Genomic DNA, 15,589 nt, shown 5'->3' with positions numbered 1-15,589 from the left:
GGACAAAGAGAGAGTATGCAAGTGAATTGACTAACAGATTACATGTCAAAGGACCTTCATTACTGAACGAAGGATCATTTTTATATTGCAATAAGAAAACGTCAACTTTTTGGAGCTGGTTTGAGTACATTTGCTAAAATACACTGTAGATCTAATTATATAAAAGAGCTTTCCACCTATTGTACCATTTATGACGGCTAGTTAATAATTCTGAAATTTACAGACAATTTTTTATGGCTGAGAAACTAAACCATGGCCTAAATTTAGATTTGTGCTGTCGAAGTTCACATTAAATGGACAACATAACAAACTAGCACAATCATGTCACAGTAAAACAAAGACACTACCCCCTCCAAACAACTTTTGACCAACATTTAATCAAATAGGTGTAAAGATCAACATTGACTACAGGAGAGGTGTAATACAGAAGTCATACAAATCCAATTTTTCAACAAATAGACATTGTATACCCTTTATACATTGGATTACTTTACATATAACTAAAATGCAAACAAACAAACAAACAAACAAAAAAGACTTTAATGAAAGACATATACCAGTGAAATATGATTTGCCCTTAATCTTTAAAGATAGTATTTGCATTAATTTTTTTGTACAAAATAGACTATGTCAGGCCAGTATTAGAGTAGTGCAAAATCTCAGGTTTTGATACATTATGTATACACACAGCTGTCTTTTTTTTTCTTCTTTTTTTTATCTATCTGTTTTTGTAAAGGCTAGTTAATTTTACAGCATTATACATGCGACCAAAACCTAAATCTTTATAAAATAAAATTTGAAATAGATAAAATAAAGTACTAGAGTTGGGTAGTAAGTGCTACTGTAAAATGTAACTTCTTTAAATAATATTTTTTATTTTTATTTTTTAAATCTGCATTGCTTTGGTCACTCTGTTGCACTATACAAAATTTACTCAAAATAACCCCCCCCCCCCACACACACATGCACGCTTATAACTTTAAGCTGTCATTCTTTAAAACAGAGATTACTCATATTTACCTATCGATTTATATAGAATTTACATTTACATACAACATAGTAACACTTTTTTTCTTCAAAAGTGCATCTGAAATACATTTCTTGACAAAAGAGATAACAATAAAACTTTTTTTATGTTTTAAAATATTATTTTTCTTTTTTTCTTTTTTGTAAAATGATTTATATATCAAAGAGAATTTGCGTAATTACATTTTAGTTTAGATTAAAAATAATCAATGATTTCCAAAATGAAAAAGTAAAAAATATTTTCTAGACATTTCAGTGTTCTCCTAAATTTACACAACGCACATTTTATGGCTCACGGTCTCCCTTTGCAAGGCCTACTGTGAAACAATAAAAAAATGAGAAATATCTCACAAACCTAGCGAGCAATTTTTCCTTGTAAAAATAGTCTCGTAAAATACACTGAAATATTTGAGCGATCCACTGGGAGGGAATGGGATATGTACTGTTTATATTTCAATTTCATGTTAAATAAATGAAGCGACTGAAAATAAGCGTTAAACAAACAATGTGCTCGGTCACACGAAATGTAAAAGCCGACAGCACTCGCCTTTTCAATAGAGGATTGTATTACAGCACTATGAGTAATACATACAGACACCAGGTGATGACAACCAACAGTGAAACTGGGAATTAACCTTGCCCGGTTCTCACAATATTAACTTGAGTTTAAGAAACCCAGTGCTCACATGAGTTTTAATACTGTACAAGGTCATAAAAGGTCACACTGGCACTCAAAAGTTTGTATGCCAAAGTGGACATCTGAATCTAGTCAAATAACCAAATGTAGTTGTATTTTTCTAAATAATATTGTTGGTTATTAATGTTTTAATGTTCTATTGTCTTAAGCACACAAGAGCCACGAAAAATATGCAAGAAGCTTTGTAAAATGCCTGCAATAATAGAAAGTTTCCCCCCTTGAATGCAGGACAACACCAATCCCATACAGGACGTCTTTATTTCGGCCTGATGAGTGAGTGCTTTAAAGGAACTAGTGCAATAATATCCTAAAATTAGAATGAAACTCGGATTAGAAGGTCAGCGAGTGGTCGCCGACTTTTCGCTAAGCGAATATAGGATGCTTGAGACGTTTGCCTTCCCACCACAATGAGTGATTAGCCATCCACCCATGAATTTTCCTTTTGCTGCTTCATTACGAGACGTTTCACTGTCCGACCAGAGGGGTTCCCATGTAGTGGTTCTCCGCCCAACCGGGCCAAGGCCCCCCGTGAACGTTTCACCTCTAAATGCGGGACAATACCTATCCCGTACTGGTCATCTTCATTTTGGCCAAAATACGGGACATCCCGGCTAATACTGGACAGATGGCAACCCTAATGAGGGATACCCTAGTGAAGGTTAGGGTTAACCATCCACCTACGAGGTGTTCCCCCTTGAGCATTTTCCTTTTGCTGCTTCATTACGAGACATTTCACTGTCTGACCAAAGGGATTCCCCTATAGTGGTTCACCGCTCGACTGGGCCAAGGGCCCCTGTGAAAATTTCACCTCTTAAATGCGAGACAATACCCATCATGTACTGGTCGTCTTCATTTTGGCCAAAATACAGGACGTCCTGGCTAATAATGGACAGATGGCAACCCTAGTGATGGATACCCTAGTGAAAGATAGGGTTGACCGTCCACCCACAAGGTACTCCCCTTTGAGCATTTTCCTTTTGCTGCTTCATTACAAGACATTTCACTGTCCGACCAGAGGGGTTCCCTTGTAGTGGTTCGCCACCCAATCGGGCCAAGGCCCCCCGTGAACGTTTCACCTCTTAAATGCGGAATAATACCCATCCTGTACTGATTGTCTTCATTTTGGCCAAAATACGGGACATCCTGGCTAATACTAGACAGATGGCAACCCTAATGAGGGATAGAATTAGCCGTCTACCCTCAGGGTGTTCGTCTTGAGCACTGTCCCCGGGTTGGATGGCAAAATGTCCCATATTGAAGCAGTAAATGTGAGACAATACCCATCCCATACGGGATGTCTTCATGTCTGGGCTAATACTTGACCCTAATGAATGAGTGCTTTACCCATAAATGAAAATGATTCCATTATTTATTCGCCCACATCATTCCAAACCCGTAGGCTGTTGTTTTACTCCATGATATCCAAAGGGAATTTGTTTAAGAATCTTTACAAGCTCTTTTCCACATTACAGTTCATAGTGACTATGTGAAGCTTCAAAAAGAACTAAAAACCCACCATAGTGCACTAAATCCATGTCTTCTAAAGAGAACAGAGCAAAATAAAAGTCATATTTCATGTAAAATCTTCCCCTCAGCTAAAGCTCTAAAATGTCATTTGTGTACGCGTTCAGTTTAGAAAAATAGCACTGCAACACATCGACATCACTGATGCCGAACACCATTTGTTCTTTCATGTGTTTAAATACACGGAATGGAGAATGTGATTTGAGAGCTGCCGCAGAGGGAAGATTTGTGGTAAAATTTGGGTCCTTTCCTACCATGAATCGCACGGTATAACTTGCTTTAATGGTGCTTTTGTCGCTTTTGAAGCTTGACGGACGTGGTGACTATGAACTGCTGTATGGAAAAGAGTCGCAAAGAGTCGAAGTAGATTCTTATAAAAGAAATAAAAAATAATGTAAATAATGCAGAATATTAATTTTGGATGAACTATTCCTTTAAGCTGGGAGTGAAACTCAACTGGTGCCGTTTTGCGAGTAAATGTGAAACCCAATGGTACAAACATGAATGGTAGCTAACACGTAACAATGAACAAGCACACGCCTGTGCAGTCAGAAAAACAAATGTTGCTTTTGTTCTGGTAGTTACTACAAAGGAGTATGTTTGTGGCTCGGCACCACTGGGATACTTGAAAGGCAAAAAACATGAAAAGTGTTCAAAAACTGGCATGCCTCATATCCGATTACTAGATTTAGTATATGTGAAGAGAAATCAAAAACGTCAAATTAAAAACTGCTTTTTGAAAACCAAAGAATGACTAAAAATAAAAATAATGCTCAACACACAGTGAACAAATCATCTGGGCGGTTGTACCGGGGCTGCCGTTCCACACCTGACCATAATGGATGGATAGAAATCTGATGAATTAACCCTGAATTCATCCCTTAAATTCAGGAATGACCACCAGCTTTCTGAATTACATCCAAATGAATGCAATAGCCAATAAATGGTCATTTATTGACCGTTCATAAGTAAACCTGAGCTATTAATCAACAAACAAAATAAACTCTTTAATAATTCACTTAATTCATATTTAGATATTCATAATTATATATTTAAATTTCAGTTAAAAGTCTGTACTTTCTGCCACCAAACTAAAATAATATGTTTTTATTACTGCAAAAATAATGACTGTTTTCAAACAGATCGTCCTGCCCTGAAGTCAATTTTGCTGTTCTGAGGTGGTACAAATGTTCTAATGTTTAATAATGGTTTGAAAGCACAACAGAGCCACAGTGTTATGCTTTTCAAAGGAATCAACCAATGACTGGCTAATAATTGTCTTTGCATATTAAATCGGGAGAAAAATGTATTTAAAAAAAAAAAAAAAAAACATGGTGCGATGTTGCAGAAATAGAAACAAATGATCGATAAAAGAGCTTTTATCCCTTTCACTTTGTCACGTCTGGTTAGGACGCAGTGTTAAGGGCCATTCACACCGAACGTGTGTTAAAAAAAGAAATCTAGATGCAGCGCAATGAAATGAACAGGATACAGGTGTCTCAAGACACGTTTTGAAAAGTTGTGCGCTTCCGCACGAGACGCTGAAAAAACATGCCACAATTGTCAAATGTCAACCTAGCGTGTGTTTACATAGAAAAACAATTCAAAAACAGCGCAGATGGACGCAAAAGCACGTTTGGTGTGAATGGCCCCTTAAGCTGCCAACTATACAGAACCATCAGAGTCGCTCTGTATGAGAGCAAAAAAAAAAACAAAAACAAAAAAATGAAGAATGTGAGATATCAACACAAAAGCATGTATGCAAAACCATTGCAAAGCGCAAAAAAGGCACATTTTCCCTTTTTTGATATACCTTTGTAAACATTTCAGCAGTTTACATGCAAAAAAAGAGAAAATATCGATAAAAAGGTGTGTTTCTCAAAGTCATTTTTCACCATGTGGACACAAAGGCTTGAAGTGTTGTAACTTGATTCAGGTAAAGGGCTAAACATGTCTTCCTCCCTCTGAAGGTTTGGGGGCGAGTGGGTGTGTTGGACTATCGCTGGTAGAGGAAGGGTGGCTTTAAGGCATTGCTACGTCCTAAGGCAGTGATTTCTGATGGAACAGAAGTGGCTTGACACTCCCGTCCTTAAATTTTGGTAGCTGATGGCTGATGATCTCCGCCAACATCTCGGGGAACTCTACGCTCAAGGACTTATTCACAAATGTGTAGAAACAGAAGTTGAGGAGCCCCTCCACCATCTGCGGACAAAGGCAGCATATCAACAAGGCTTTCATATATAGCACAATGGGGGCCAACAATGTAGCACCAGGACTGTAGGCTACAGTTGAGGTATTGTAGGGTGTAAAACCACACACATACACACAAACAAAGATTGTTTGTTGTGCTACTAGATTGGTTTCCCTTACCATGTTATTTGACTCAATAATAAGGTCTGTGCCGATAAAGCATCTTGTTTGTGTTTGCTAAATGCGAGAAATCCCAGCTTACCTCCTGCATGGAGTCCAAGAGTTTAGTGAGCTGGTAAAACCTCTGCCAGTTCTGACTGGAGTTCTCCTCTCGTTTTACAATGGCTTTGCCCAACTCCTTGATGTATGACATGCGGATTTCATCAAACACTGCCTGGCTTTTGAGTCCATCCTTTGGTACTGTAAACACAATGTCACAAATGGAGTCAAGACAGCATTGTTGCATAAAGAGATTTTTGTTGTAGATTATTGCCTTTTAATCAAATCATTTCAAGGACAAACAAATTCTGTATTTCATTAAAAATGAGTCAGACTACACTGGTTACGCTGTGTGTTTTCCTCTATAGAGTCAAAAGAATTGGCTTATTAGAGTTGTTTGTTCGGGAGTTGCACAACACTGGTCAACCTGTATGTTCTGTGCTGTAGATTCAAAAGAACCAGCTGATAGGAGTCATTTGTTTGGCAACCGGGCTACATTGAACACATTGTCTGTTTTGTGCTGTAGATTCAAAAGAACCAGCTCAGAAGAGTCATTCGTTCAGGAATCAGAGTACACTGGATGCACTGTAGATTCAAAAGAATCGGCTCACGAGAGTCATTTGTTGTGAATCGGACTACATTGAACACGCTGTATATTTTGTGCTGTAGATTCAAAAGAACCAGCTGATAGGAGTCATTTGTTTGGGAATCGGACTTCATTGAACACATTGTATGTTTAGTGCTGTAGATTCAAAAGAACCAGCTCATAAGAGTCATTCGTTCAGGAATCAGAGTACACTGGATGTGCTGTAAGTTTTACACCGTAGATTCAAAAGAACCAGCTAATTATATTAATTAATTCGGGAATCGGACTACATTGAACTGGCTCATAGGAATCATTCGTTCAGGAATCGGAGTACACTGGACATGCTGTATGTTTTTTTTTGCACTATAAATTTAAAAGAACCGACTCAGAGTTATTTGTACGAGAAACACTGGACGTGCTGTTTAGCACTGCAGATTTAAAAGAAACTCATAAAATGGATTTGTTCGGGATTTACACTACTCTGGTCGAGCATTATCTTTAGCGTTGTATATTCAAAAGAACCGTCACATTAGAGTTATTCGTTCGGGAATCGTACTACACTGGTCACGCTGTATGTTTCGTGCTGCTGATTTAATAGTGGTGTTGCAGTGCCACTGAATGAACCTTATTCACAGTAGTGCCATCTTTCATTTTTGACGGGAATGACAATGAGGCTGTAAGGAATAGTCTTACGGTGTCTTCAATGGGTTGTACTGTTGTTTAAAGTGTTTTGTAATCTAGGAGCTTTATCCAGCTTTATACACTCACTGAGCACTTTATTAGGAACACCTAATTATTCGTGCAAATATCTAATCAGCCAATCGTGTGGCAGCAGTGCAATGCATAAAATCAAGCAGATGCAGGTCATGAGCTTCAGTTAATGTTCACAACAGCCATCAGAATGGGGATAAAATGTGATCTCAATGATTTGGACTGTGGCATGATTGTTGGTGCCAGATGGGCTGGTTTGAGTATTTCTGTAACTGCTGATCTCCTGGGATTGTCACACGCAACAGTCTCTAGTGTTGACTCCGAATGGTGCCAAAAACAAAAAACATCCAGTGAGTGTCAGTTCTGCAGACGGAAACACCTTGTTGATGAGAGAGGTCAACAGAAAATGGCCAGACTAGTTCGAGCAGACAGAAAGGCTACAGTAACTCAGATAACCACTCTGTACAATTGTAGTACAAAAGCAGAATATCATCTCAGAATGCACAATGTGTCGAACCTTGAGGCGGATGGGCTACAACAGAAGAAGACCACGTCGAGCACTTTATTAGAACCAAGTCCTCAGTGAGTGTACAATGGATGCCATTGTAGGGCCTCACAGCCTCATTTTCAATAACGTCAAAACTATGTTGTTCCAACCGAAAGTCATGAAAATCATACGGTTCAACGGTAAACACAAAAAACATTTCTTCAGTTAACTTTATATAAAGTCATCGGAAAGTATGCAAAATAGAAGGAAACATAAATTTGTTTCAAGTAATGGTTGTTTGCCTGTGCCGATCAGATCAGTGCAGAATCAGCCGGGGATTAGAGGCCACAGGGTGTTGGACTGCAGCCCAGGCAAACACTTAGACTCAAATGAACCTATGCAAAATGTCGCAGAGGTTGATAGTCTCAGTGACATTATATGCTGATCTCTTATCAGAGGAGACAGCGGGATTTCAGCATCACCTGATCTGATGAACAAACTCTGTGGCTCACCACAAAGTTCAGTTGTTTCTCAGACTATGTTTTGAATGGCATACTAGCTTGCTACTTACTGAACACTACTTTCTATTTCAGTGAGAACATCTACTGCACAATGTGAACGGTGACTATGACGGTTGATCCAAGAGTAGGACGTGCTCTTGGATCAACATCCTTGTTGGTCCTGGTACAACATTTCAATAAACCAAATCAGATTCCATTCATACAGAAAAATTGCATACAGCACAGAGTATCCATAATATACACTGTAGAAATAGAGTAGTATGCCATTCCGAACTTATTCTCAGTATCTCTCCGTTCTGAGACCGCAAATCCTTGTCTCTGCTAGACAGACTGTCTTGGGTCTCCGGCATACAGATCGTTTCAGGTCATACAGATTCACATGATGTCGCCAGAGAAATAAAGTGCTTGACCTTGAGACTCCTTTACTCAGAAATGGCTAAATGGAACCTGAAAAATGGATTCAGAAACGAATGCGATTTCCATTTCTTCAAGTGGCAATCATAGCGCATCTAAGTGTAACCTTTTTCTGTATCATTCTGGGGTTTAAAGACAATATACTTTTTATGAGCCAATTAAACTCAACCATTACAGTCTGTCCATGGTAGTGCATTAACATGCATCATACAGAGCGAGATGAATTGCGGTGAAAATCACAAGGATGATGTTTAAGGGATAATGTGCAGTCAGCTGGTCATTTTCGCAAGGGTCTTATATCGCCCTAAATGGCTTTATTTAGGATAACATACAGTCAGTCAGTCAATTTTTGATGTTTACTACACGGCTACTTGCCAAATAAATAAATGGACATTAAATATAGATTTTTAAAAAAGATATATTTTAGTTGTTTTTTTTCTCATACAGACACATACAATATACAGATGGATTCTGCTGGTACCTGTGCTGAAAAGCAGGAGCACTTTCATGCAGAGATACTCGTCGTACGACACCTGCAGTTTGACCAGCTCACTGGCGATTTTCAGCATCTGGTTACACTGGTCACTCATGTAGGGCAGCTTCATCCTTTCCCTTTAACATACAAACACATATTCATTACACATTCATACTCTACAAGCATTCTGTGGCACTTTCCTCAAAAGCCCCACAAATATCTGTGCATGCGCATTTATCAGTTTTTTTTATAAATATTACAAATGTAAAGATCGTCATTCCTTTACTTTAACTAAGAGATACATATCAAAAGACTTACATATTTTTTTATTTAACATAATATAAGAAACTATGCACAGGAAAACCCCAAAATGAATCCAAATGCAATATATGCAGATTTACTGCGTATACCTTATTAACAGTGTTGGGTAGTAAACTTGCAACGTACAGTAGGAATATATAGATGCTACAAACATTATTTTAATTGCTTTTTTTTTGTTATTATCATTACCATTTTATATATTTCATAATATTTTACGCTAGGTCAGTTATGGGTTTAGATACGGTATAAGAAACTATTTTAATTCATTTAGTATATGACATAAATAAACGACACTTACAAATGTAAATAATGCAGGAGGGAAATGTTGCCCCATAATAAAAGTTAAAAAAAAGTCATTTTTGACACTTATAGAGAGCAACAGTTGGATTCCGAATGTAAAAATCCTGTTCATTTTTTCCATAAGCAAATTGATTTTTAATTATAAACCTTTCAAGACAGACCTACTGTGAGCTCTGAGGTTGTTAAACAATGGTACATGTTTCTGTTGAAGCAACCAGTTTGCTCTATTTCAACTTCATTGTTTCACAATCGTGTTAAATAGCAGAATTCCTGGTGAAGAACTACATTACCCATAAATCCTGAGAATGAGAATTGCTGCACTAATCAGAGAATTGAGGTGAACAAAGTGCACCAAAAGAGCTCTGCAGTTACCGTCCACTTCCACGACACACTGTGAATGATGCAATTAATTCGGCCTCGTTTTTAATTCAATTACGTCATTTGCAATGCCACATGGGATTGTAGTTCATTCCCTCGTGTAAGACTTTTTGCTACAAATCAAAGTTTGTAATGTTGCGATTCACCTCAGAGCTGAATTGTTTGGTTCGTGGCTTAGAACTCTTTGATGAAGGATTTTATGACATCCCTGTGGAAGAAACGAATGGGAAAATAATTGCGGAACCGAGACGGCTGAAAAAGTGGGCGGGCACTGTTGCGCTCTATTGACATGAAGTGCGGGAGATGCATCTAGTTAAAAAACAAAATCACTGCATTTCACAGTGCTATTATTCACAACATGCTCTCAATTAAGATAAAACACAGGTAGACACAGGAAGTGACTCTTGCACCAATACATATCCCTTTTATGAATACTTTGGGTTTTGAATGAATGTCCATTTGCCTTCTTTCAATCCCAGCTCACCAAACTCAACAAACAAGTATTATTCACTAAACTACAGCAACTGATGTGATTGTGCTGTGGATGGTTATATGATTGGAAACAACAGTTGTAATAAAGTACTGGTTGAACAACACAGAACCTGTTCTCCAAGCTACATCATAGAAACAGCATGCAGGAAAGGTTATCTTACTCATTGATGACGAGATCTGGAGCAAAACACAGCATTCCTCCATCACACTGCTGGTAAGATCTCCAGCCCAAGCCGAAGGACATGAGGAAGAGCCAGGAGCACTGTAGCAGAGTCATCTGATCATCCAGATGCAGGTTTCTGAAGCCTTGATGGGACAAACGGACAGAGACATAAGGCTCTTTTCCACCTACAGTCCTAGTACTTTTCCTTTGGTAACTTTCTAGATGACAACACTTACGAGGAACTTTTTACTTTTACGAGGAATTATTTGAACTTGATTTTGGGCCCTGGAGACAACTTTTAAACAAAACATTTAAAATGGTTTGAATTACGAAGGCAGAATGTGTTTCAGGAAGTAAAATGAATATTATACGATTGACGTTGATTTAAAATGCTCTGATTCAACTTTATAATGCCATTTCTTTGCTACTAGTCTGTTCTGTTCCAAAGACATTGTGCCTTATATATGAAACATGAGCAAAACTAAATACAGTGAAAATCGTTCACAAAGCCACTTTTAAATTCAATGCAAAAATTAAAATAAGAATGGATTTATGAACCATTTAATTCGGCATAAATTAGTTCTAATTGTGTTTCTTAACCTCTCCAACACCGTGGACCTGCCTGCGGGTCCAAAAGGGGGCGCTATGTCTCGAAAAAAGTTTACACTTAAAATGTTCAAGTCCCCAGATACATAAGTCAGGCATATGTGGTATCGTTTGAAAGCTTTGAATCTGAACTTTTCATAGATAACCATCACTTCTGCATTTATGTTACATAAAATAACAAAATAAGGCCTGAAAACGTCCGCGTCGCAAATAAGTGCCACCTAGAGGTATTTTGGTAGAAATATTAATATGAAAATCTTTCAAATAGCACTTAAAATAAATCATATATCAAATAAAAGCTCACATTCTCAATGTGACTTTAACGTCACATTGAGAATGTGACTTTAACGTTTATTTTGTTGCCCTAATACCAAAATTCAAAAGATTTTCGAAAGATATGATTTCTATAAGACATCAAATAAAAACATCTCTTTTATGTGGCGATCACTGCTGCTGTAAGCTCCAAATAGCTAAAACTTTATATCTGCTTTTACCTTAGGCAGTTTTCTAAAAAATGTGCCTTTTTTTTACTTGTCTGTGAGCTTGCTTGTGTCAATAATCCAATTTTATATCTCAGATGTCCAGAACAAAATATGCATCCAGCAGGAAAAGCATGCTAAACAAATCATCGGAAATATATGTTATCGACAATGGCTGGTACATCATCGCAAAGGGGATCTCAGCTTTCTAATGGCACCTAGATTAAGCTTCTAGTCCATTCAGAGGCCGAGATATTCGATGAATCAATGGGGGTGGTGCATGAACTGAAGATTAGACTGAATGTCTATGGACGAGCACATCTGCGAGGGCTAAAATGCATTAGAGCTCCACCTTAATTTCAGATCTGCATATTGTGATTAAATAAAATAAGACTTGTCGGAGGGAGATAGAGTAAACAGAACCAGAATTACATGCTTACAAAGTTAGGACAAAAAAATAAAAAATAAATAATAATAAAAACAAATATATATATATATATATATATATATATATATATATATACATACAGGTGCATCTCAATAAATTAGAATGTCGTAGAAAAGTTCATTTATTTCAGTAATTCAACTCAAATTGTGAAACTCGTGTATTAAATAAATTCAATGCACACAGACTGAAGTAGTTTAAGTCTTTGGTTCTTTTAATTGTGATGATTTTGGCTCACATTTAACAAAAACCCACCAATTCACTATCTCAAAAAATTAGAATATGGTGACATGCCAATCAGCTAATCAACTCAAAACACCTGCAAAGGTTTCCTGAGCCTTCAAAATGGTCTCTCAGTTTGGTTCACTAGGCTACACAATCATGGGGAAGACTGCTGATCTGACAGTTGTCCAGAGAACAATCATTGACACCCTTCACAAGGAGGGTAAGCCACAAACATTCATTGCCAAAGAAGCTGGCTGTTCACAGAGTGCTGTATCCAAGCATGTTAACAGAAAGTTGAGTGGAAGGAAAAAGTGTGGAAGAAAAAGATGCACAACCAACCGAGAGAACCGCAGCCTTATGATTGTCAAGCAAAATCGATTCAAGAATTTGGGTGAACTTCACAAGGAATGGACTGAGGCTGGGGTCAAGGCATCAAGAGCCACCACACACAGACATGTCAAGGAATTTGGCTACAGTTGTCGTATTCCTCTTGTTAAGCCACTCCTGAACCACAGACAATGTCAGAGGCGTCTTACCTGGGCTAAGGAGAAGAAGAACTGGACTGTTGCCCAGTGTTCCAAAGTCCTCTTTTCAGATGAGAGCAAGTTTTGTATTTCATTTGGAAACCAAGGTCCTAGAGTCTGGAGGAAGGGTGGAGAAGCTCATAGCCCAAGTTGCTTGAAGTCCAGTGTTAAGTTTCCACAGTCTGTGTTGATTTGGGGTGCAATGTCATCTGCTGGTGTTGGTCCATTGTGTTTTTTGAAAACCAAAGTCACTGCACCCATTTACCAAGAAATTTTGGAGCACTTCATGCTTCCTTCTGCTGACCAGCTTTTTAAAGATGCTGATTTCATTTTCCAGCAGGATTTGGCACCTGCCCACACTGCCAAAAGCACCAAAAGTTGGTTAAATGACCATGGTGTTGGTGTGCTTGACTGGCCAGCAAACTCACCAGACCTCAACCCCATAGAGAATCTATGGGGTATTGTCAAGAGGAAAATGAGAAACAAGAGACCAAAAAATGCAGATGAGCTGAAGGCCACTGTCAAAGAAACCTGGGCTTCCATACCATCTCAGCAGTGTCACAAACGGATCACCTCCATGCCACGCCGAATTGAGGCAGTAATTAAAGCAAAAGGAGCCCCTACCAAGTATTGAGTACATATACAGTAAATGAACATACTTTCCAGAAGGCCAACAATTCACTAAAAATGTTTTTTTTTTATTGGTCTTATGATGTATTCTAATTTTTTGAGATAGTGAATTGGTGGGTTTTTGTTAAATGTGAGCCAAAATCATCACAATTAAAAGAACCAAAGACTTAAACTACTTCAGTCTGTGTTCACTGAATTTATTTAATACACGAGTTTCACAATTTGAGTTGAATTACTGAAATAAATGAACTTTTCCACGACATTCTAATTTATTGAGATGCACCTGTATATATATATATATTCATCATAAGATTTTAAACATATGGAATATTATTTATGAATAATTGGATTTTTTAAATTTTTTTATTTGGAGGGTTTTCTGAAAAATGAGACCAATTTTTGCAATTAGTCCACAGTATGTGTGAAAGGTGAGCTTTTAAAGTTGAGGGTGAAAACTTTCAAGCGGCAACCCTAAAGTGCCCCAGAGTTGAAGAGGTTAAATAAGACCCATTAATTATAAATGCCTGACATATTTCCCAAGTGAACAGCGAGTAATTACTTATCTTATGTTATTTTGTAACTTCCACATGCCTGTCATGTTTTAACAAAAAAATAAAAAACAATGACTTGTTTCGTCAGGAAAGCAGATAAAGTTAAAACTTTTCTACTGTTGGCAATCTGCAGGGATAGTTCACCCAAAAATGAAAATACTGTCATCATTTACTCACCGTCATGTCATTCCAAACCTGTATTACTTTCTTTCTTCAGTGGAACACAAAATTAGATTTTTTTATAAATATCCTAACAGCTCTTTTCCATATAATGAAAAGGAAAATGGGACCAAAATGACGAAAAGCATCATAAAAGTCTCATAAAAGTTGTCTCATGCAGAAATTCCTATTTGTTCCTCACAAAAAGCTACATATCAAATGGTTTCAGAAGATTTGGAAACTAGCACAAAAGTCTTAAGGACAACTTTTATTTTACTTTTGTTTCGGAAAACTCTTAAACATTTCTCCTTTTGTGTTCCACAAAACAAAGAAAGTCAAACAGGTTTCGAACAACGTGGGTAAATGGTGACAGAATTTTATCTTTGGTGTGAAACTATTGCTTTATAGGGGACGTTCAGAGGACTGCTTGAACTGTGTTTGCTCAAGCATGTCGTTACGTAATACTCCTCCATGAGTCTTTTTGCTCAGTCGGCTCATTACACACAACCAGAGCAGAGAAGAGAGTAAATACTTGCAGCGATTAATAAATCATGTGCTTTCTTTCTCACACCACTTCCACTGATAGCCACAGTGTGGGTGGGAGTTAGGTGAATGTAACGCTATATAATATAAAAATATTAAAGGAATATTCCGGGTTCAATACAAGTTAAGCTCATCAACAGCACTTGTAGTATAATTTTGATTACCACACAAAAAAAATGTAGACTCATCCCTCCTTAAAAACAAACAAAATCGAGGCACTTACAATGGAAGTCAATGGGGCCAATTTTTTTGGAGAGTTTAAAGGCAGAAATGTGAAGCTTATGGTTTTCTAAAAGCATTTGCATTAATTCTTCTGTTAAAACATGTATTATTTGTGCTGTAAAGTTGTTTAAATTGTCGTTTTTATGGTTGTTTTAGCGGTTACAGCATTATGTCATCCTGGCAACAAAGTTGTATAACTGGCTATAATTTACACAGAAAAGGTTAGCAAGCAATTTTATCACACTAAAATCATGTTCACACGCATACTGTTTATGTCTTGTGTCTATACTTTTGAAACAGTGATTATTTTAATGCTTATAGATTGGCCCCATTCACTTCCATTGTAAGTGCCTCACTGGAACCCAAATTTAGCTTTTTTTTTTTTTTACAGAAAAAGAGGGGCAAGTCAAAAAAAATTTTTGGTAATCAAAATACTGTCGACTGAGATTAAATTATTGAACCTGGAATAATCCTTTAATATACTAAATTAAAACTACACCATGTAGCCTTTAAGTGTTTATCAGTTAAGTAAACATTGCTTCACGAGTTTTCGACTACCTCTGAATGTGGTTTGTGTGATTAGATCACTTGTTTTCGGACTGCCCGAAACACATCTTAATACCAGTTGTAACTGGGACATATGGCAAGAGCTGGGTATGAGGGCTCACCAGGAAGTGCTTTGGCCCACTTGACGGCGGATA

The 15,589-nt window shown here is 37.5% G+C and overlaps 1 protein-coding gene across 2 annotated transcripts in view; it reads right to left on the bottom strand.

Annotated features, from left to right (window-relative positions):
• Positions 1-357: 357 nt before the first annotated feature.
• The window catches only part of LOC127429340 (glucocorticoid receptor-like), a 111,098-nt gene continuing 95,866 nt past the window's right edge, over positions 358-15,589 (bottom strand). For both annotated transcript variants that reach the window (XM_051678317.1, XM_051678318.1), the window contains 5 exons: positions 15,557-15,589; positions 10,503-10,647; positions 8,857-8,987; positions 5,700-5,857; positions 358-5,449 (listed from right to left, as the gene is read on the bottom strand). The exon at positions 15,557-15,589 is cut by the window's right edge and continues 246 nt beyond it. In XM_051678317.1, the coding sequence (XP_051534277.1) occupies positions 5,288-5,449; positions 5,700-5,857; positions 8,857-8,987; positions 10,503-10,647; positions 15,557-15,589 (629 nt within the window). In that variant the 3' untranslated portion in view covers positions 358-5,287. The remainder of the gene's footprint in view (positions 5,450-5,699; positions 5,858-8,856; positions 8,988-10,502; positions 10,648-15,556) is intronic.

The sequence above is a fragment of the Myxocyprinus asiaticus genome, chromosome 38 (genome assembly GCF_019703515.2).
Source record: "Myxocyprinus asiaticus isolate MX2 ecotype Aquarium Trade chromosome 38, UBuf_Myxa_2, whole genome shotgun sequence".
NCBI classification, from domain to species: Eukaryota; Metazoa; Chordata; class Actinopteri; order Cypriniformes; family Catostomidae; genus Myxocyprinus; species Myxocyprinus asiaticus.
This window is presented reverse-complemented; position numbering and strand designations above follow the sequence as displayed.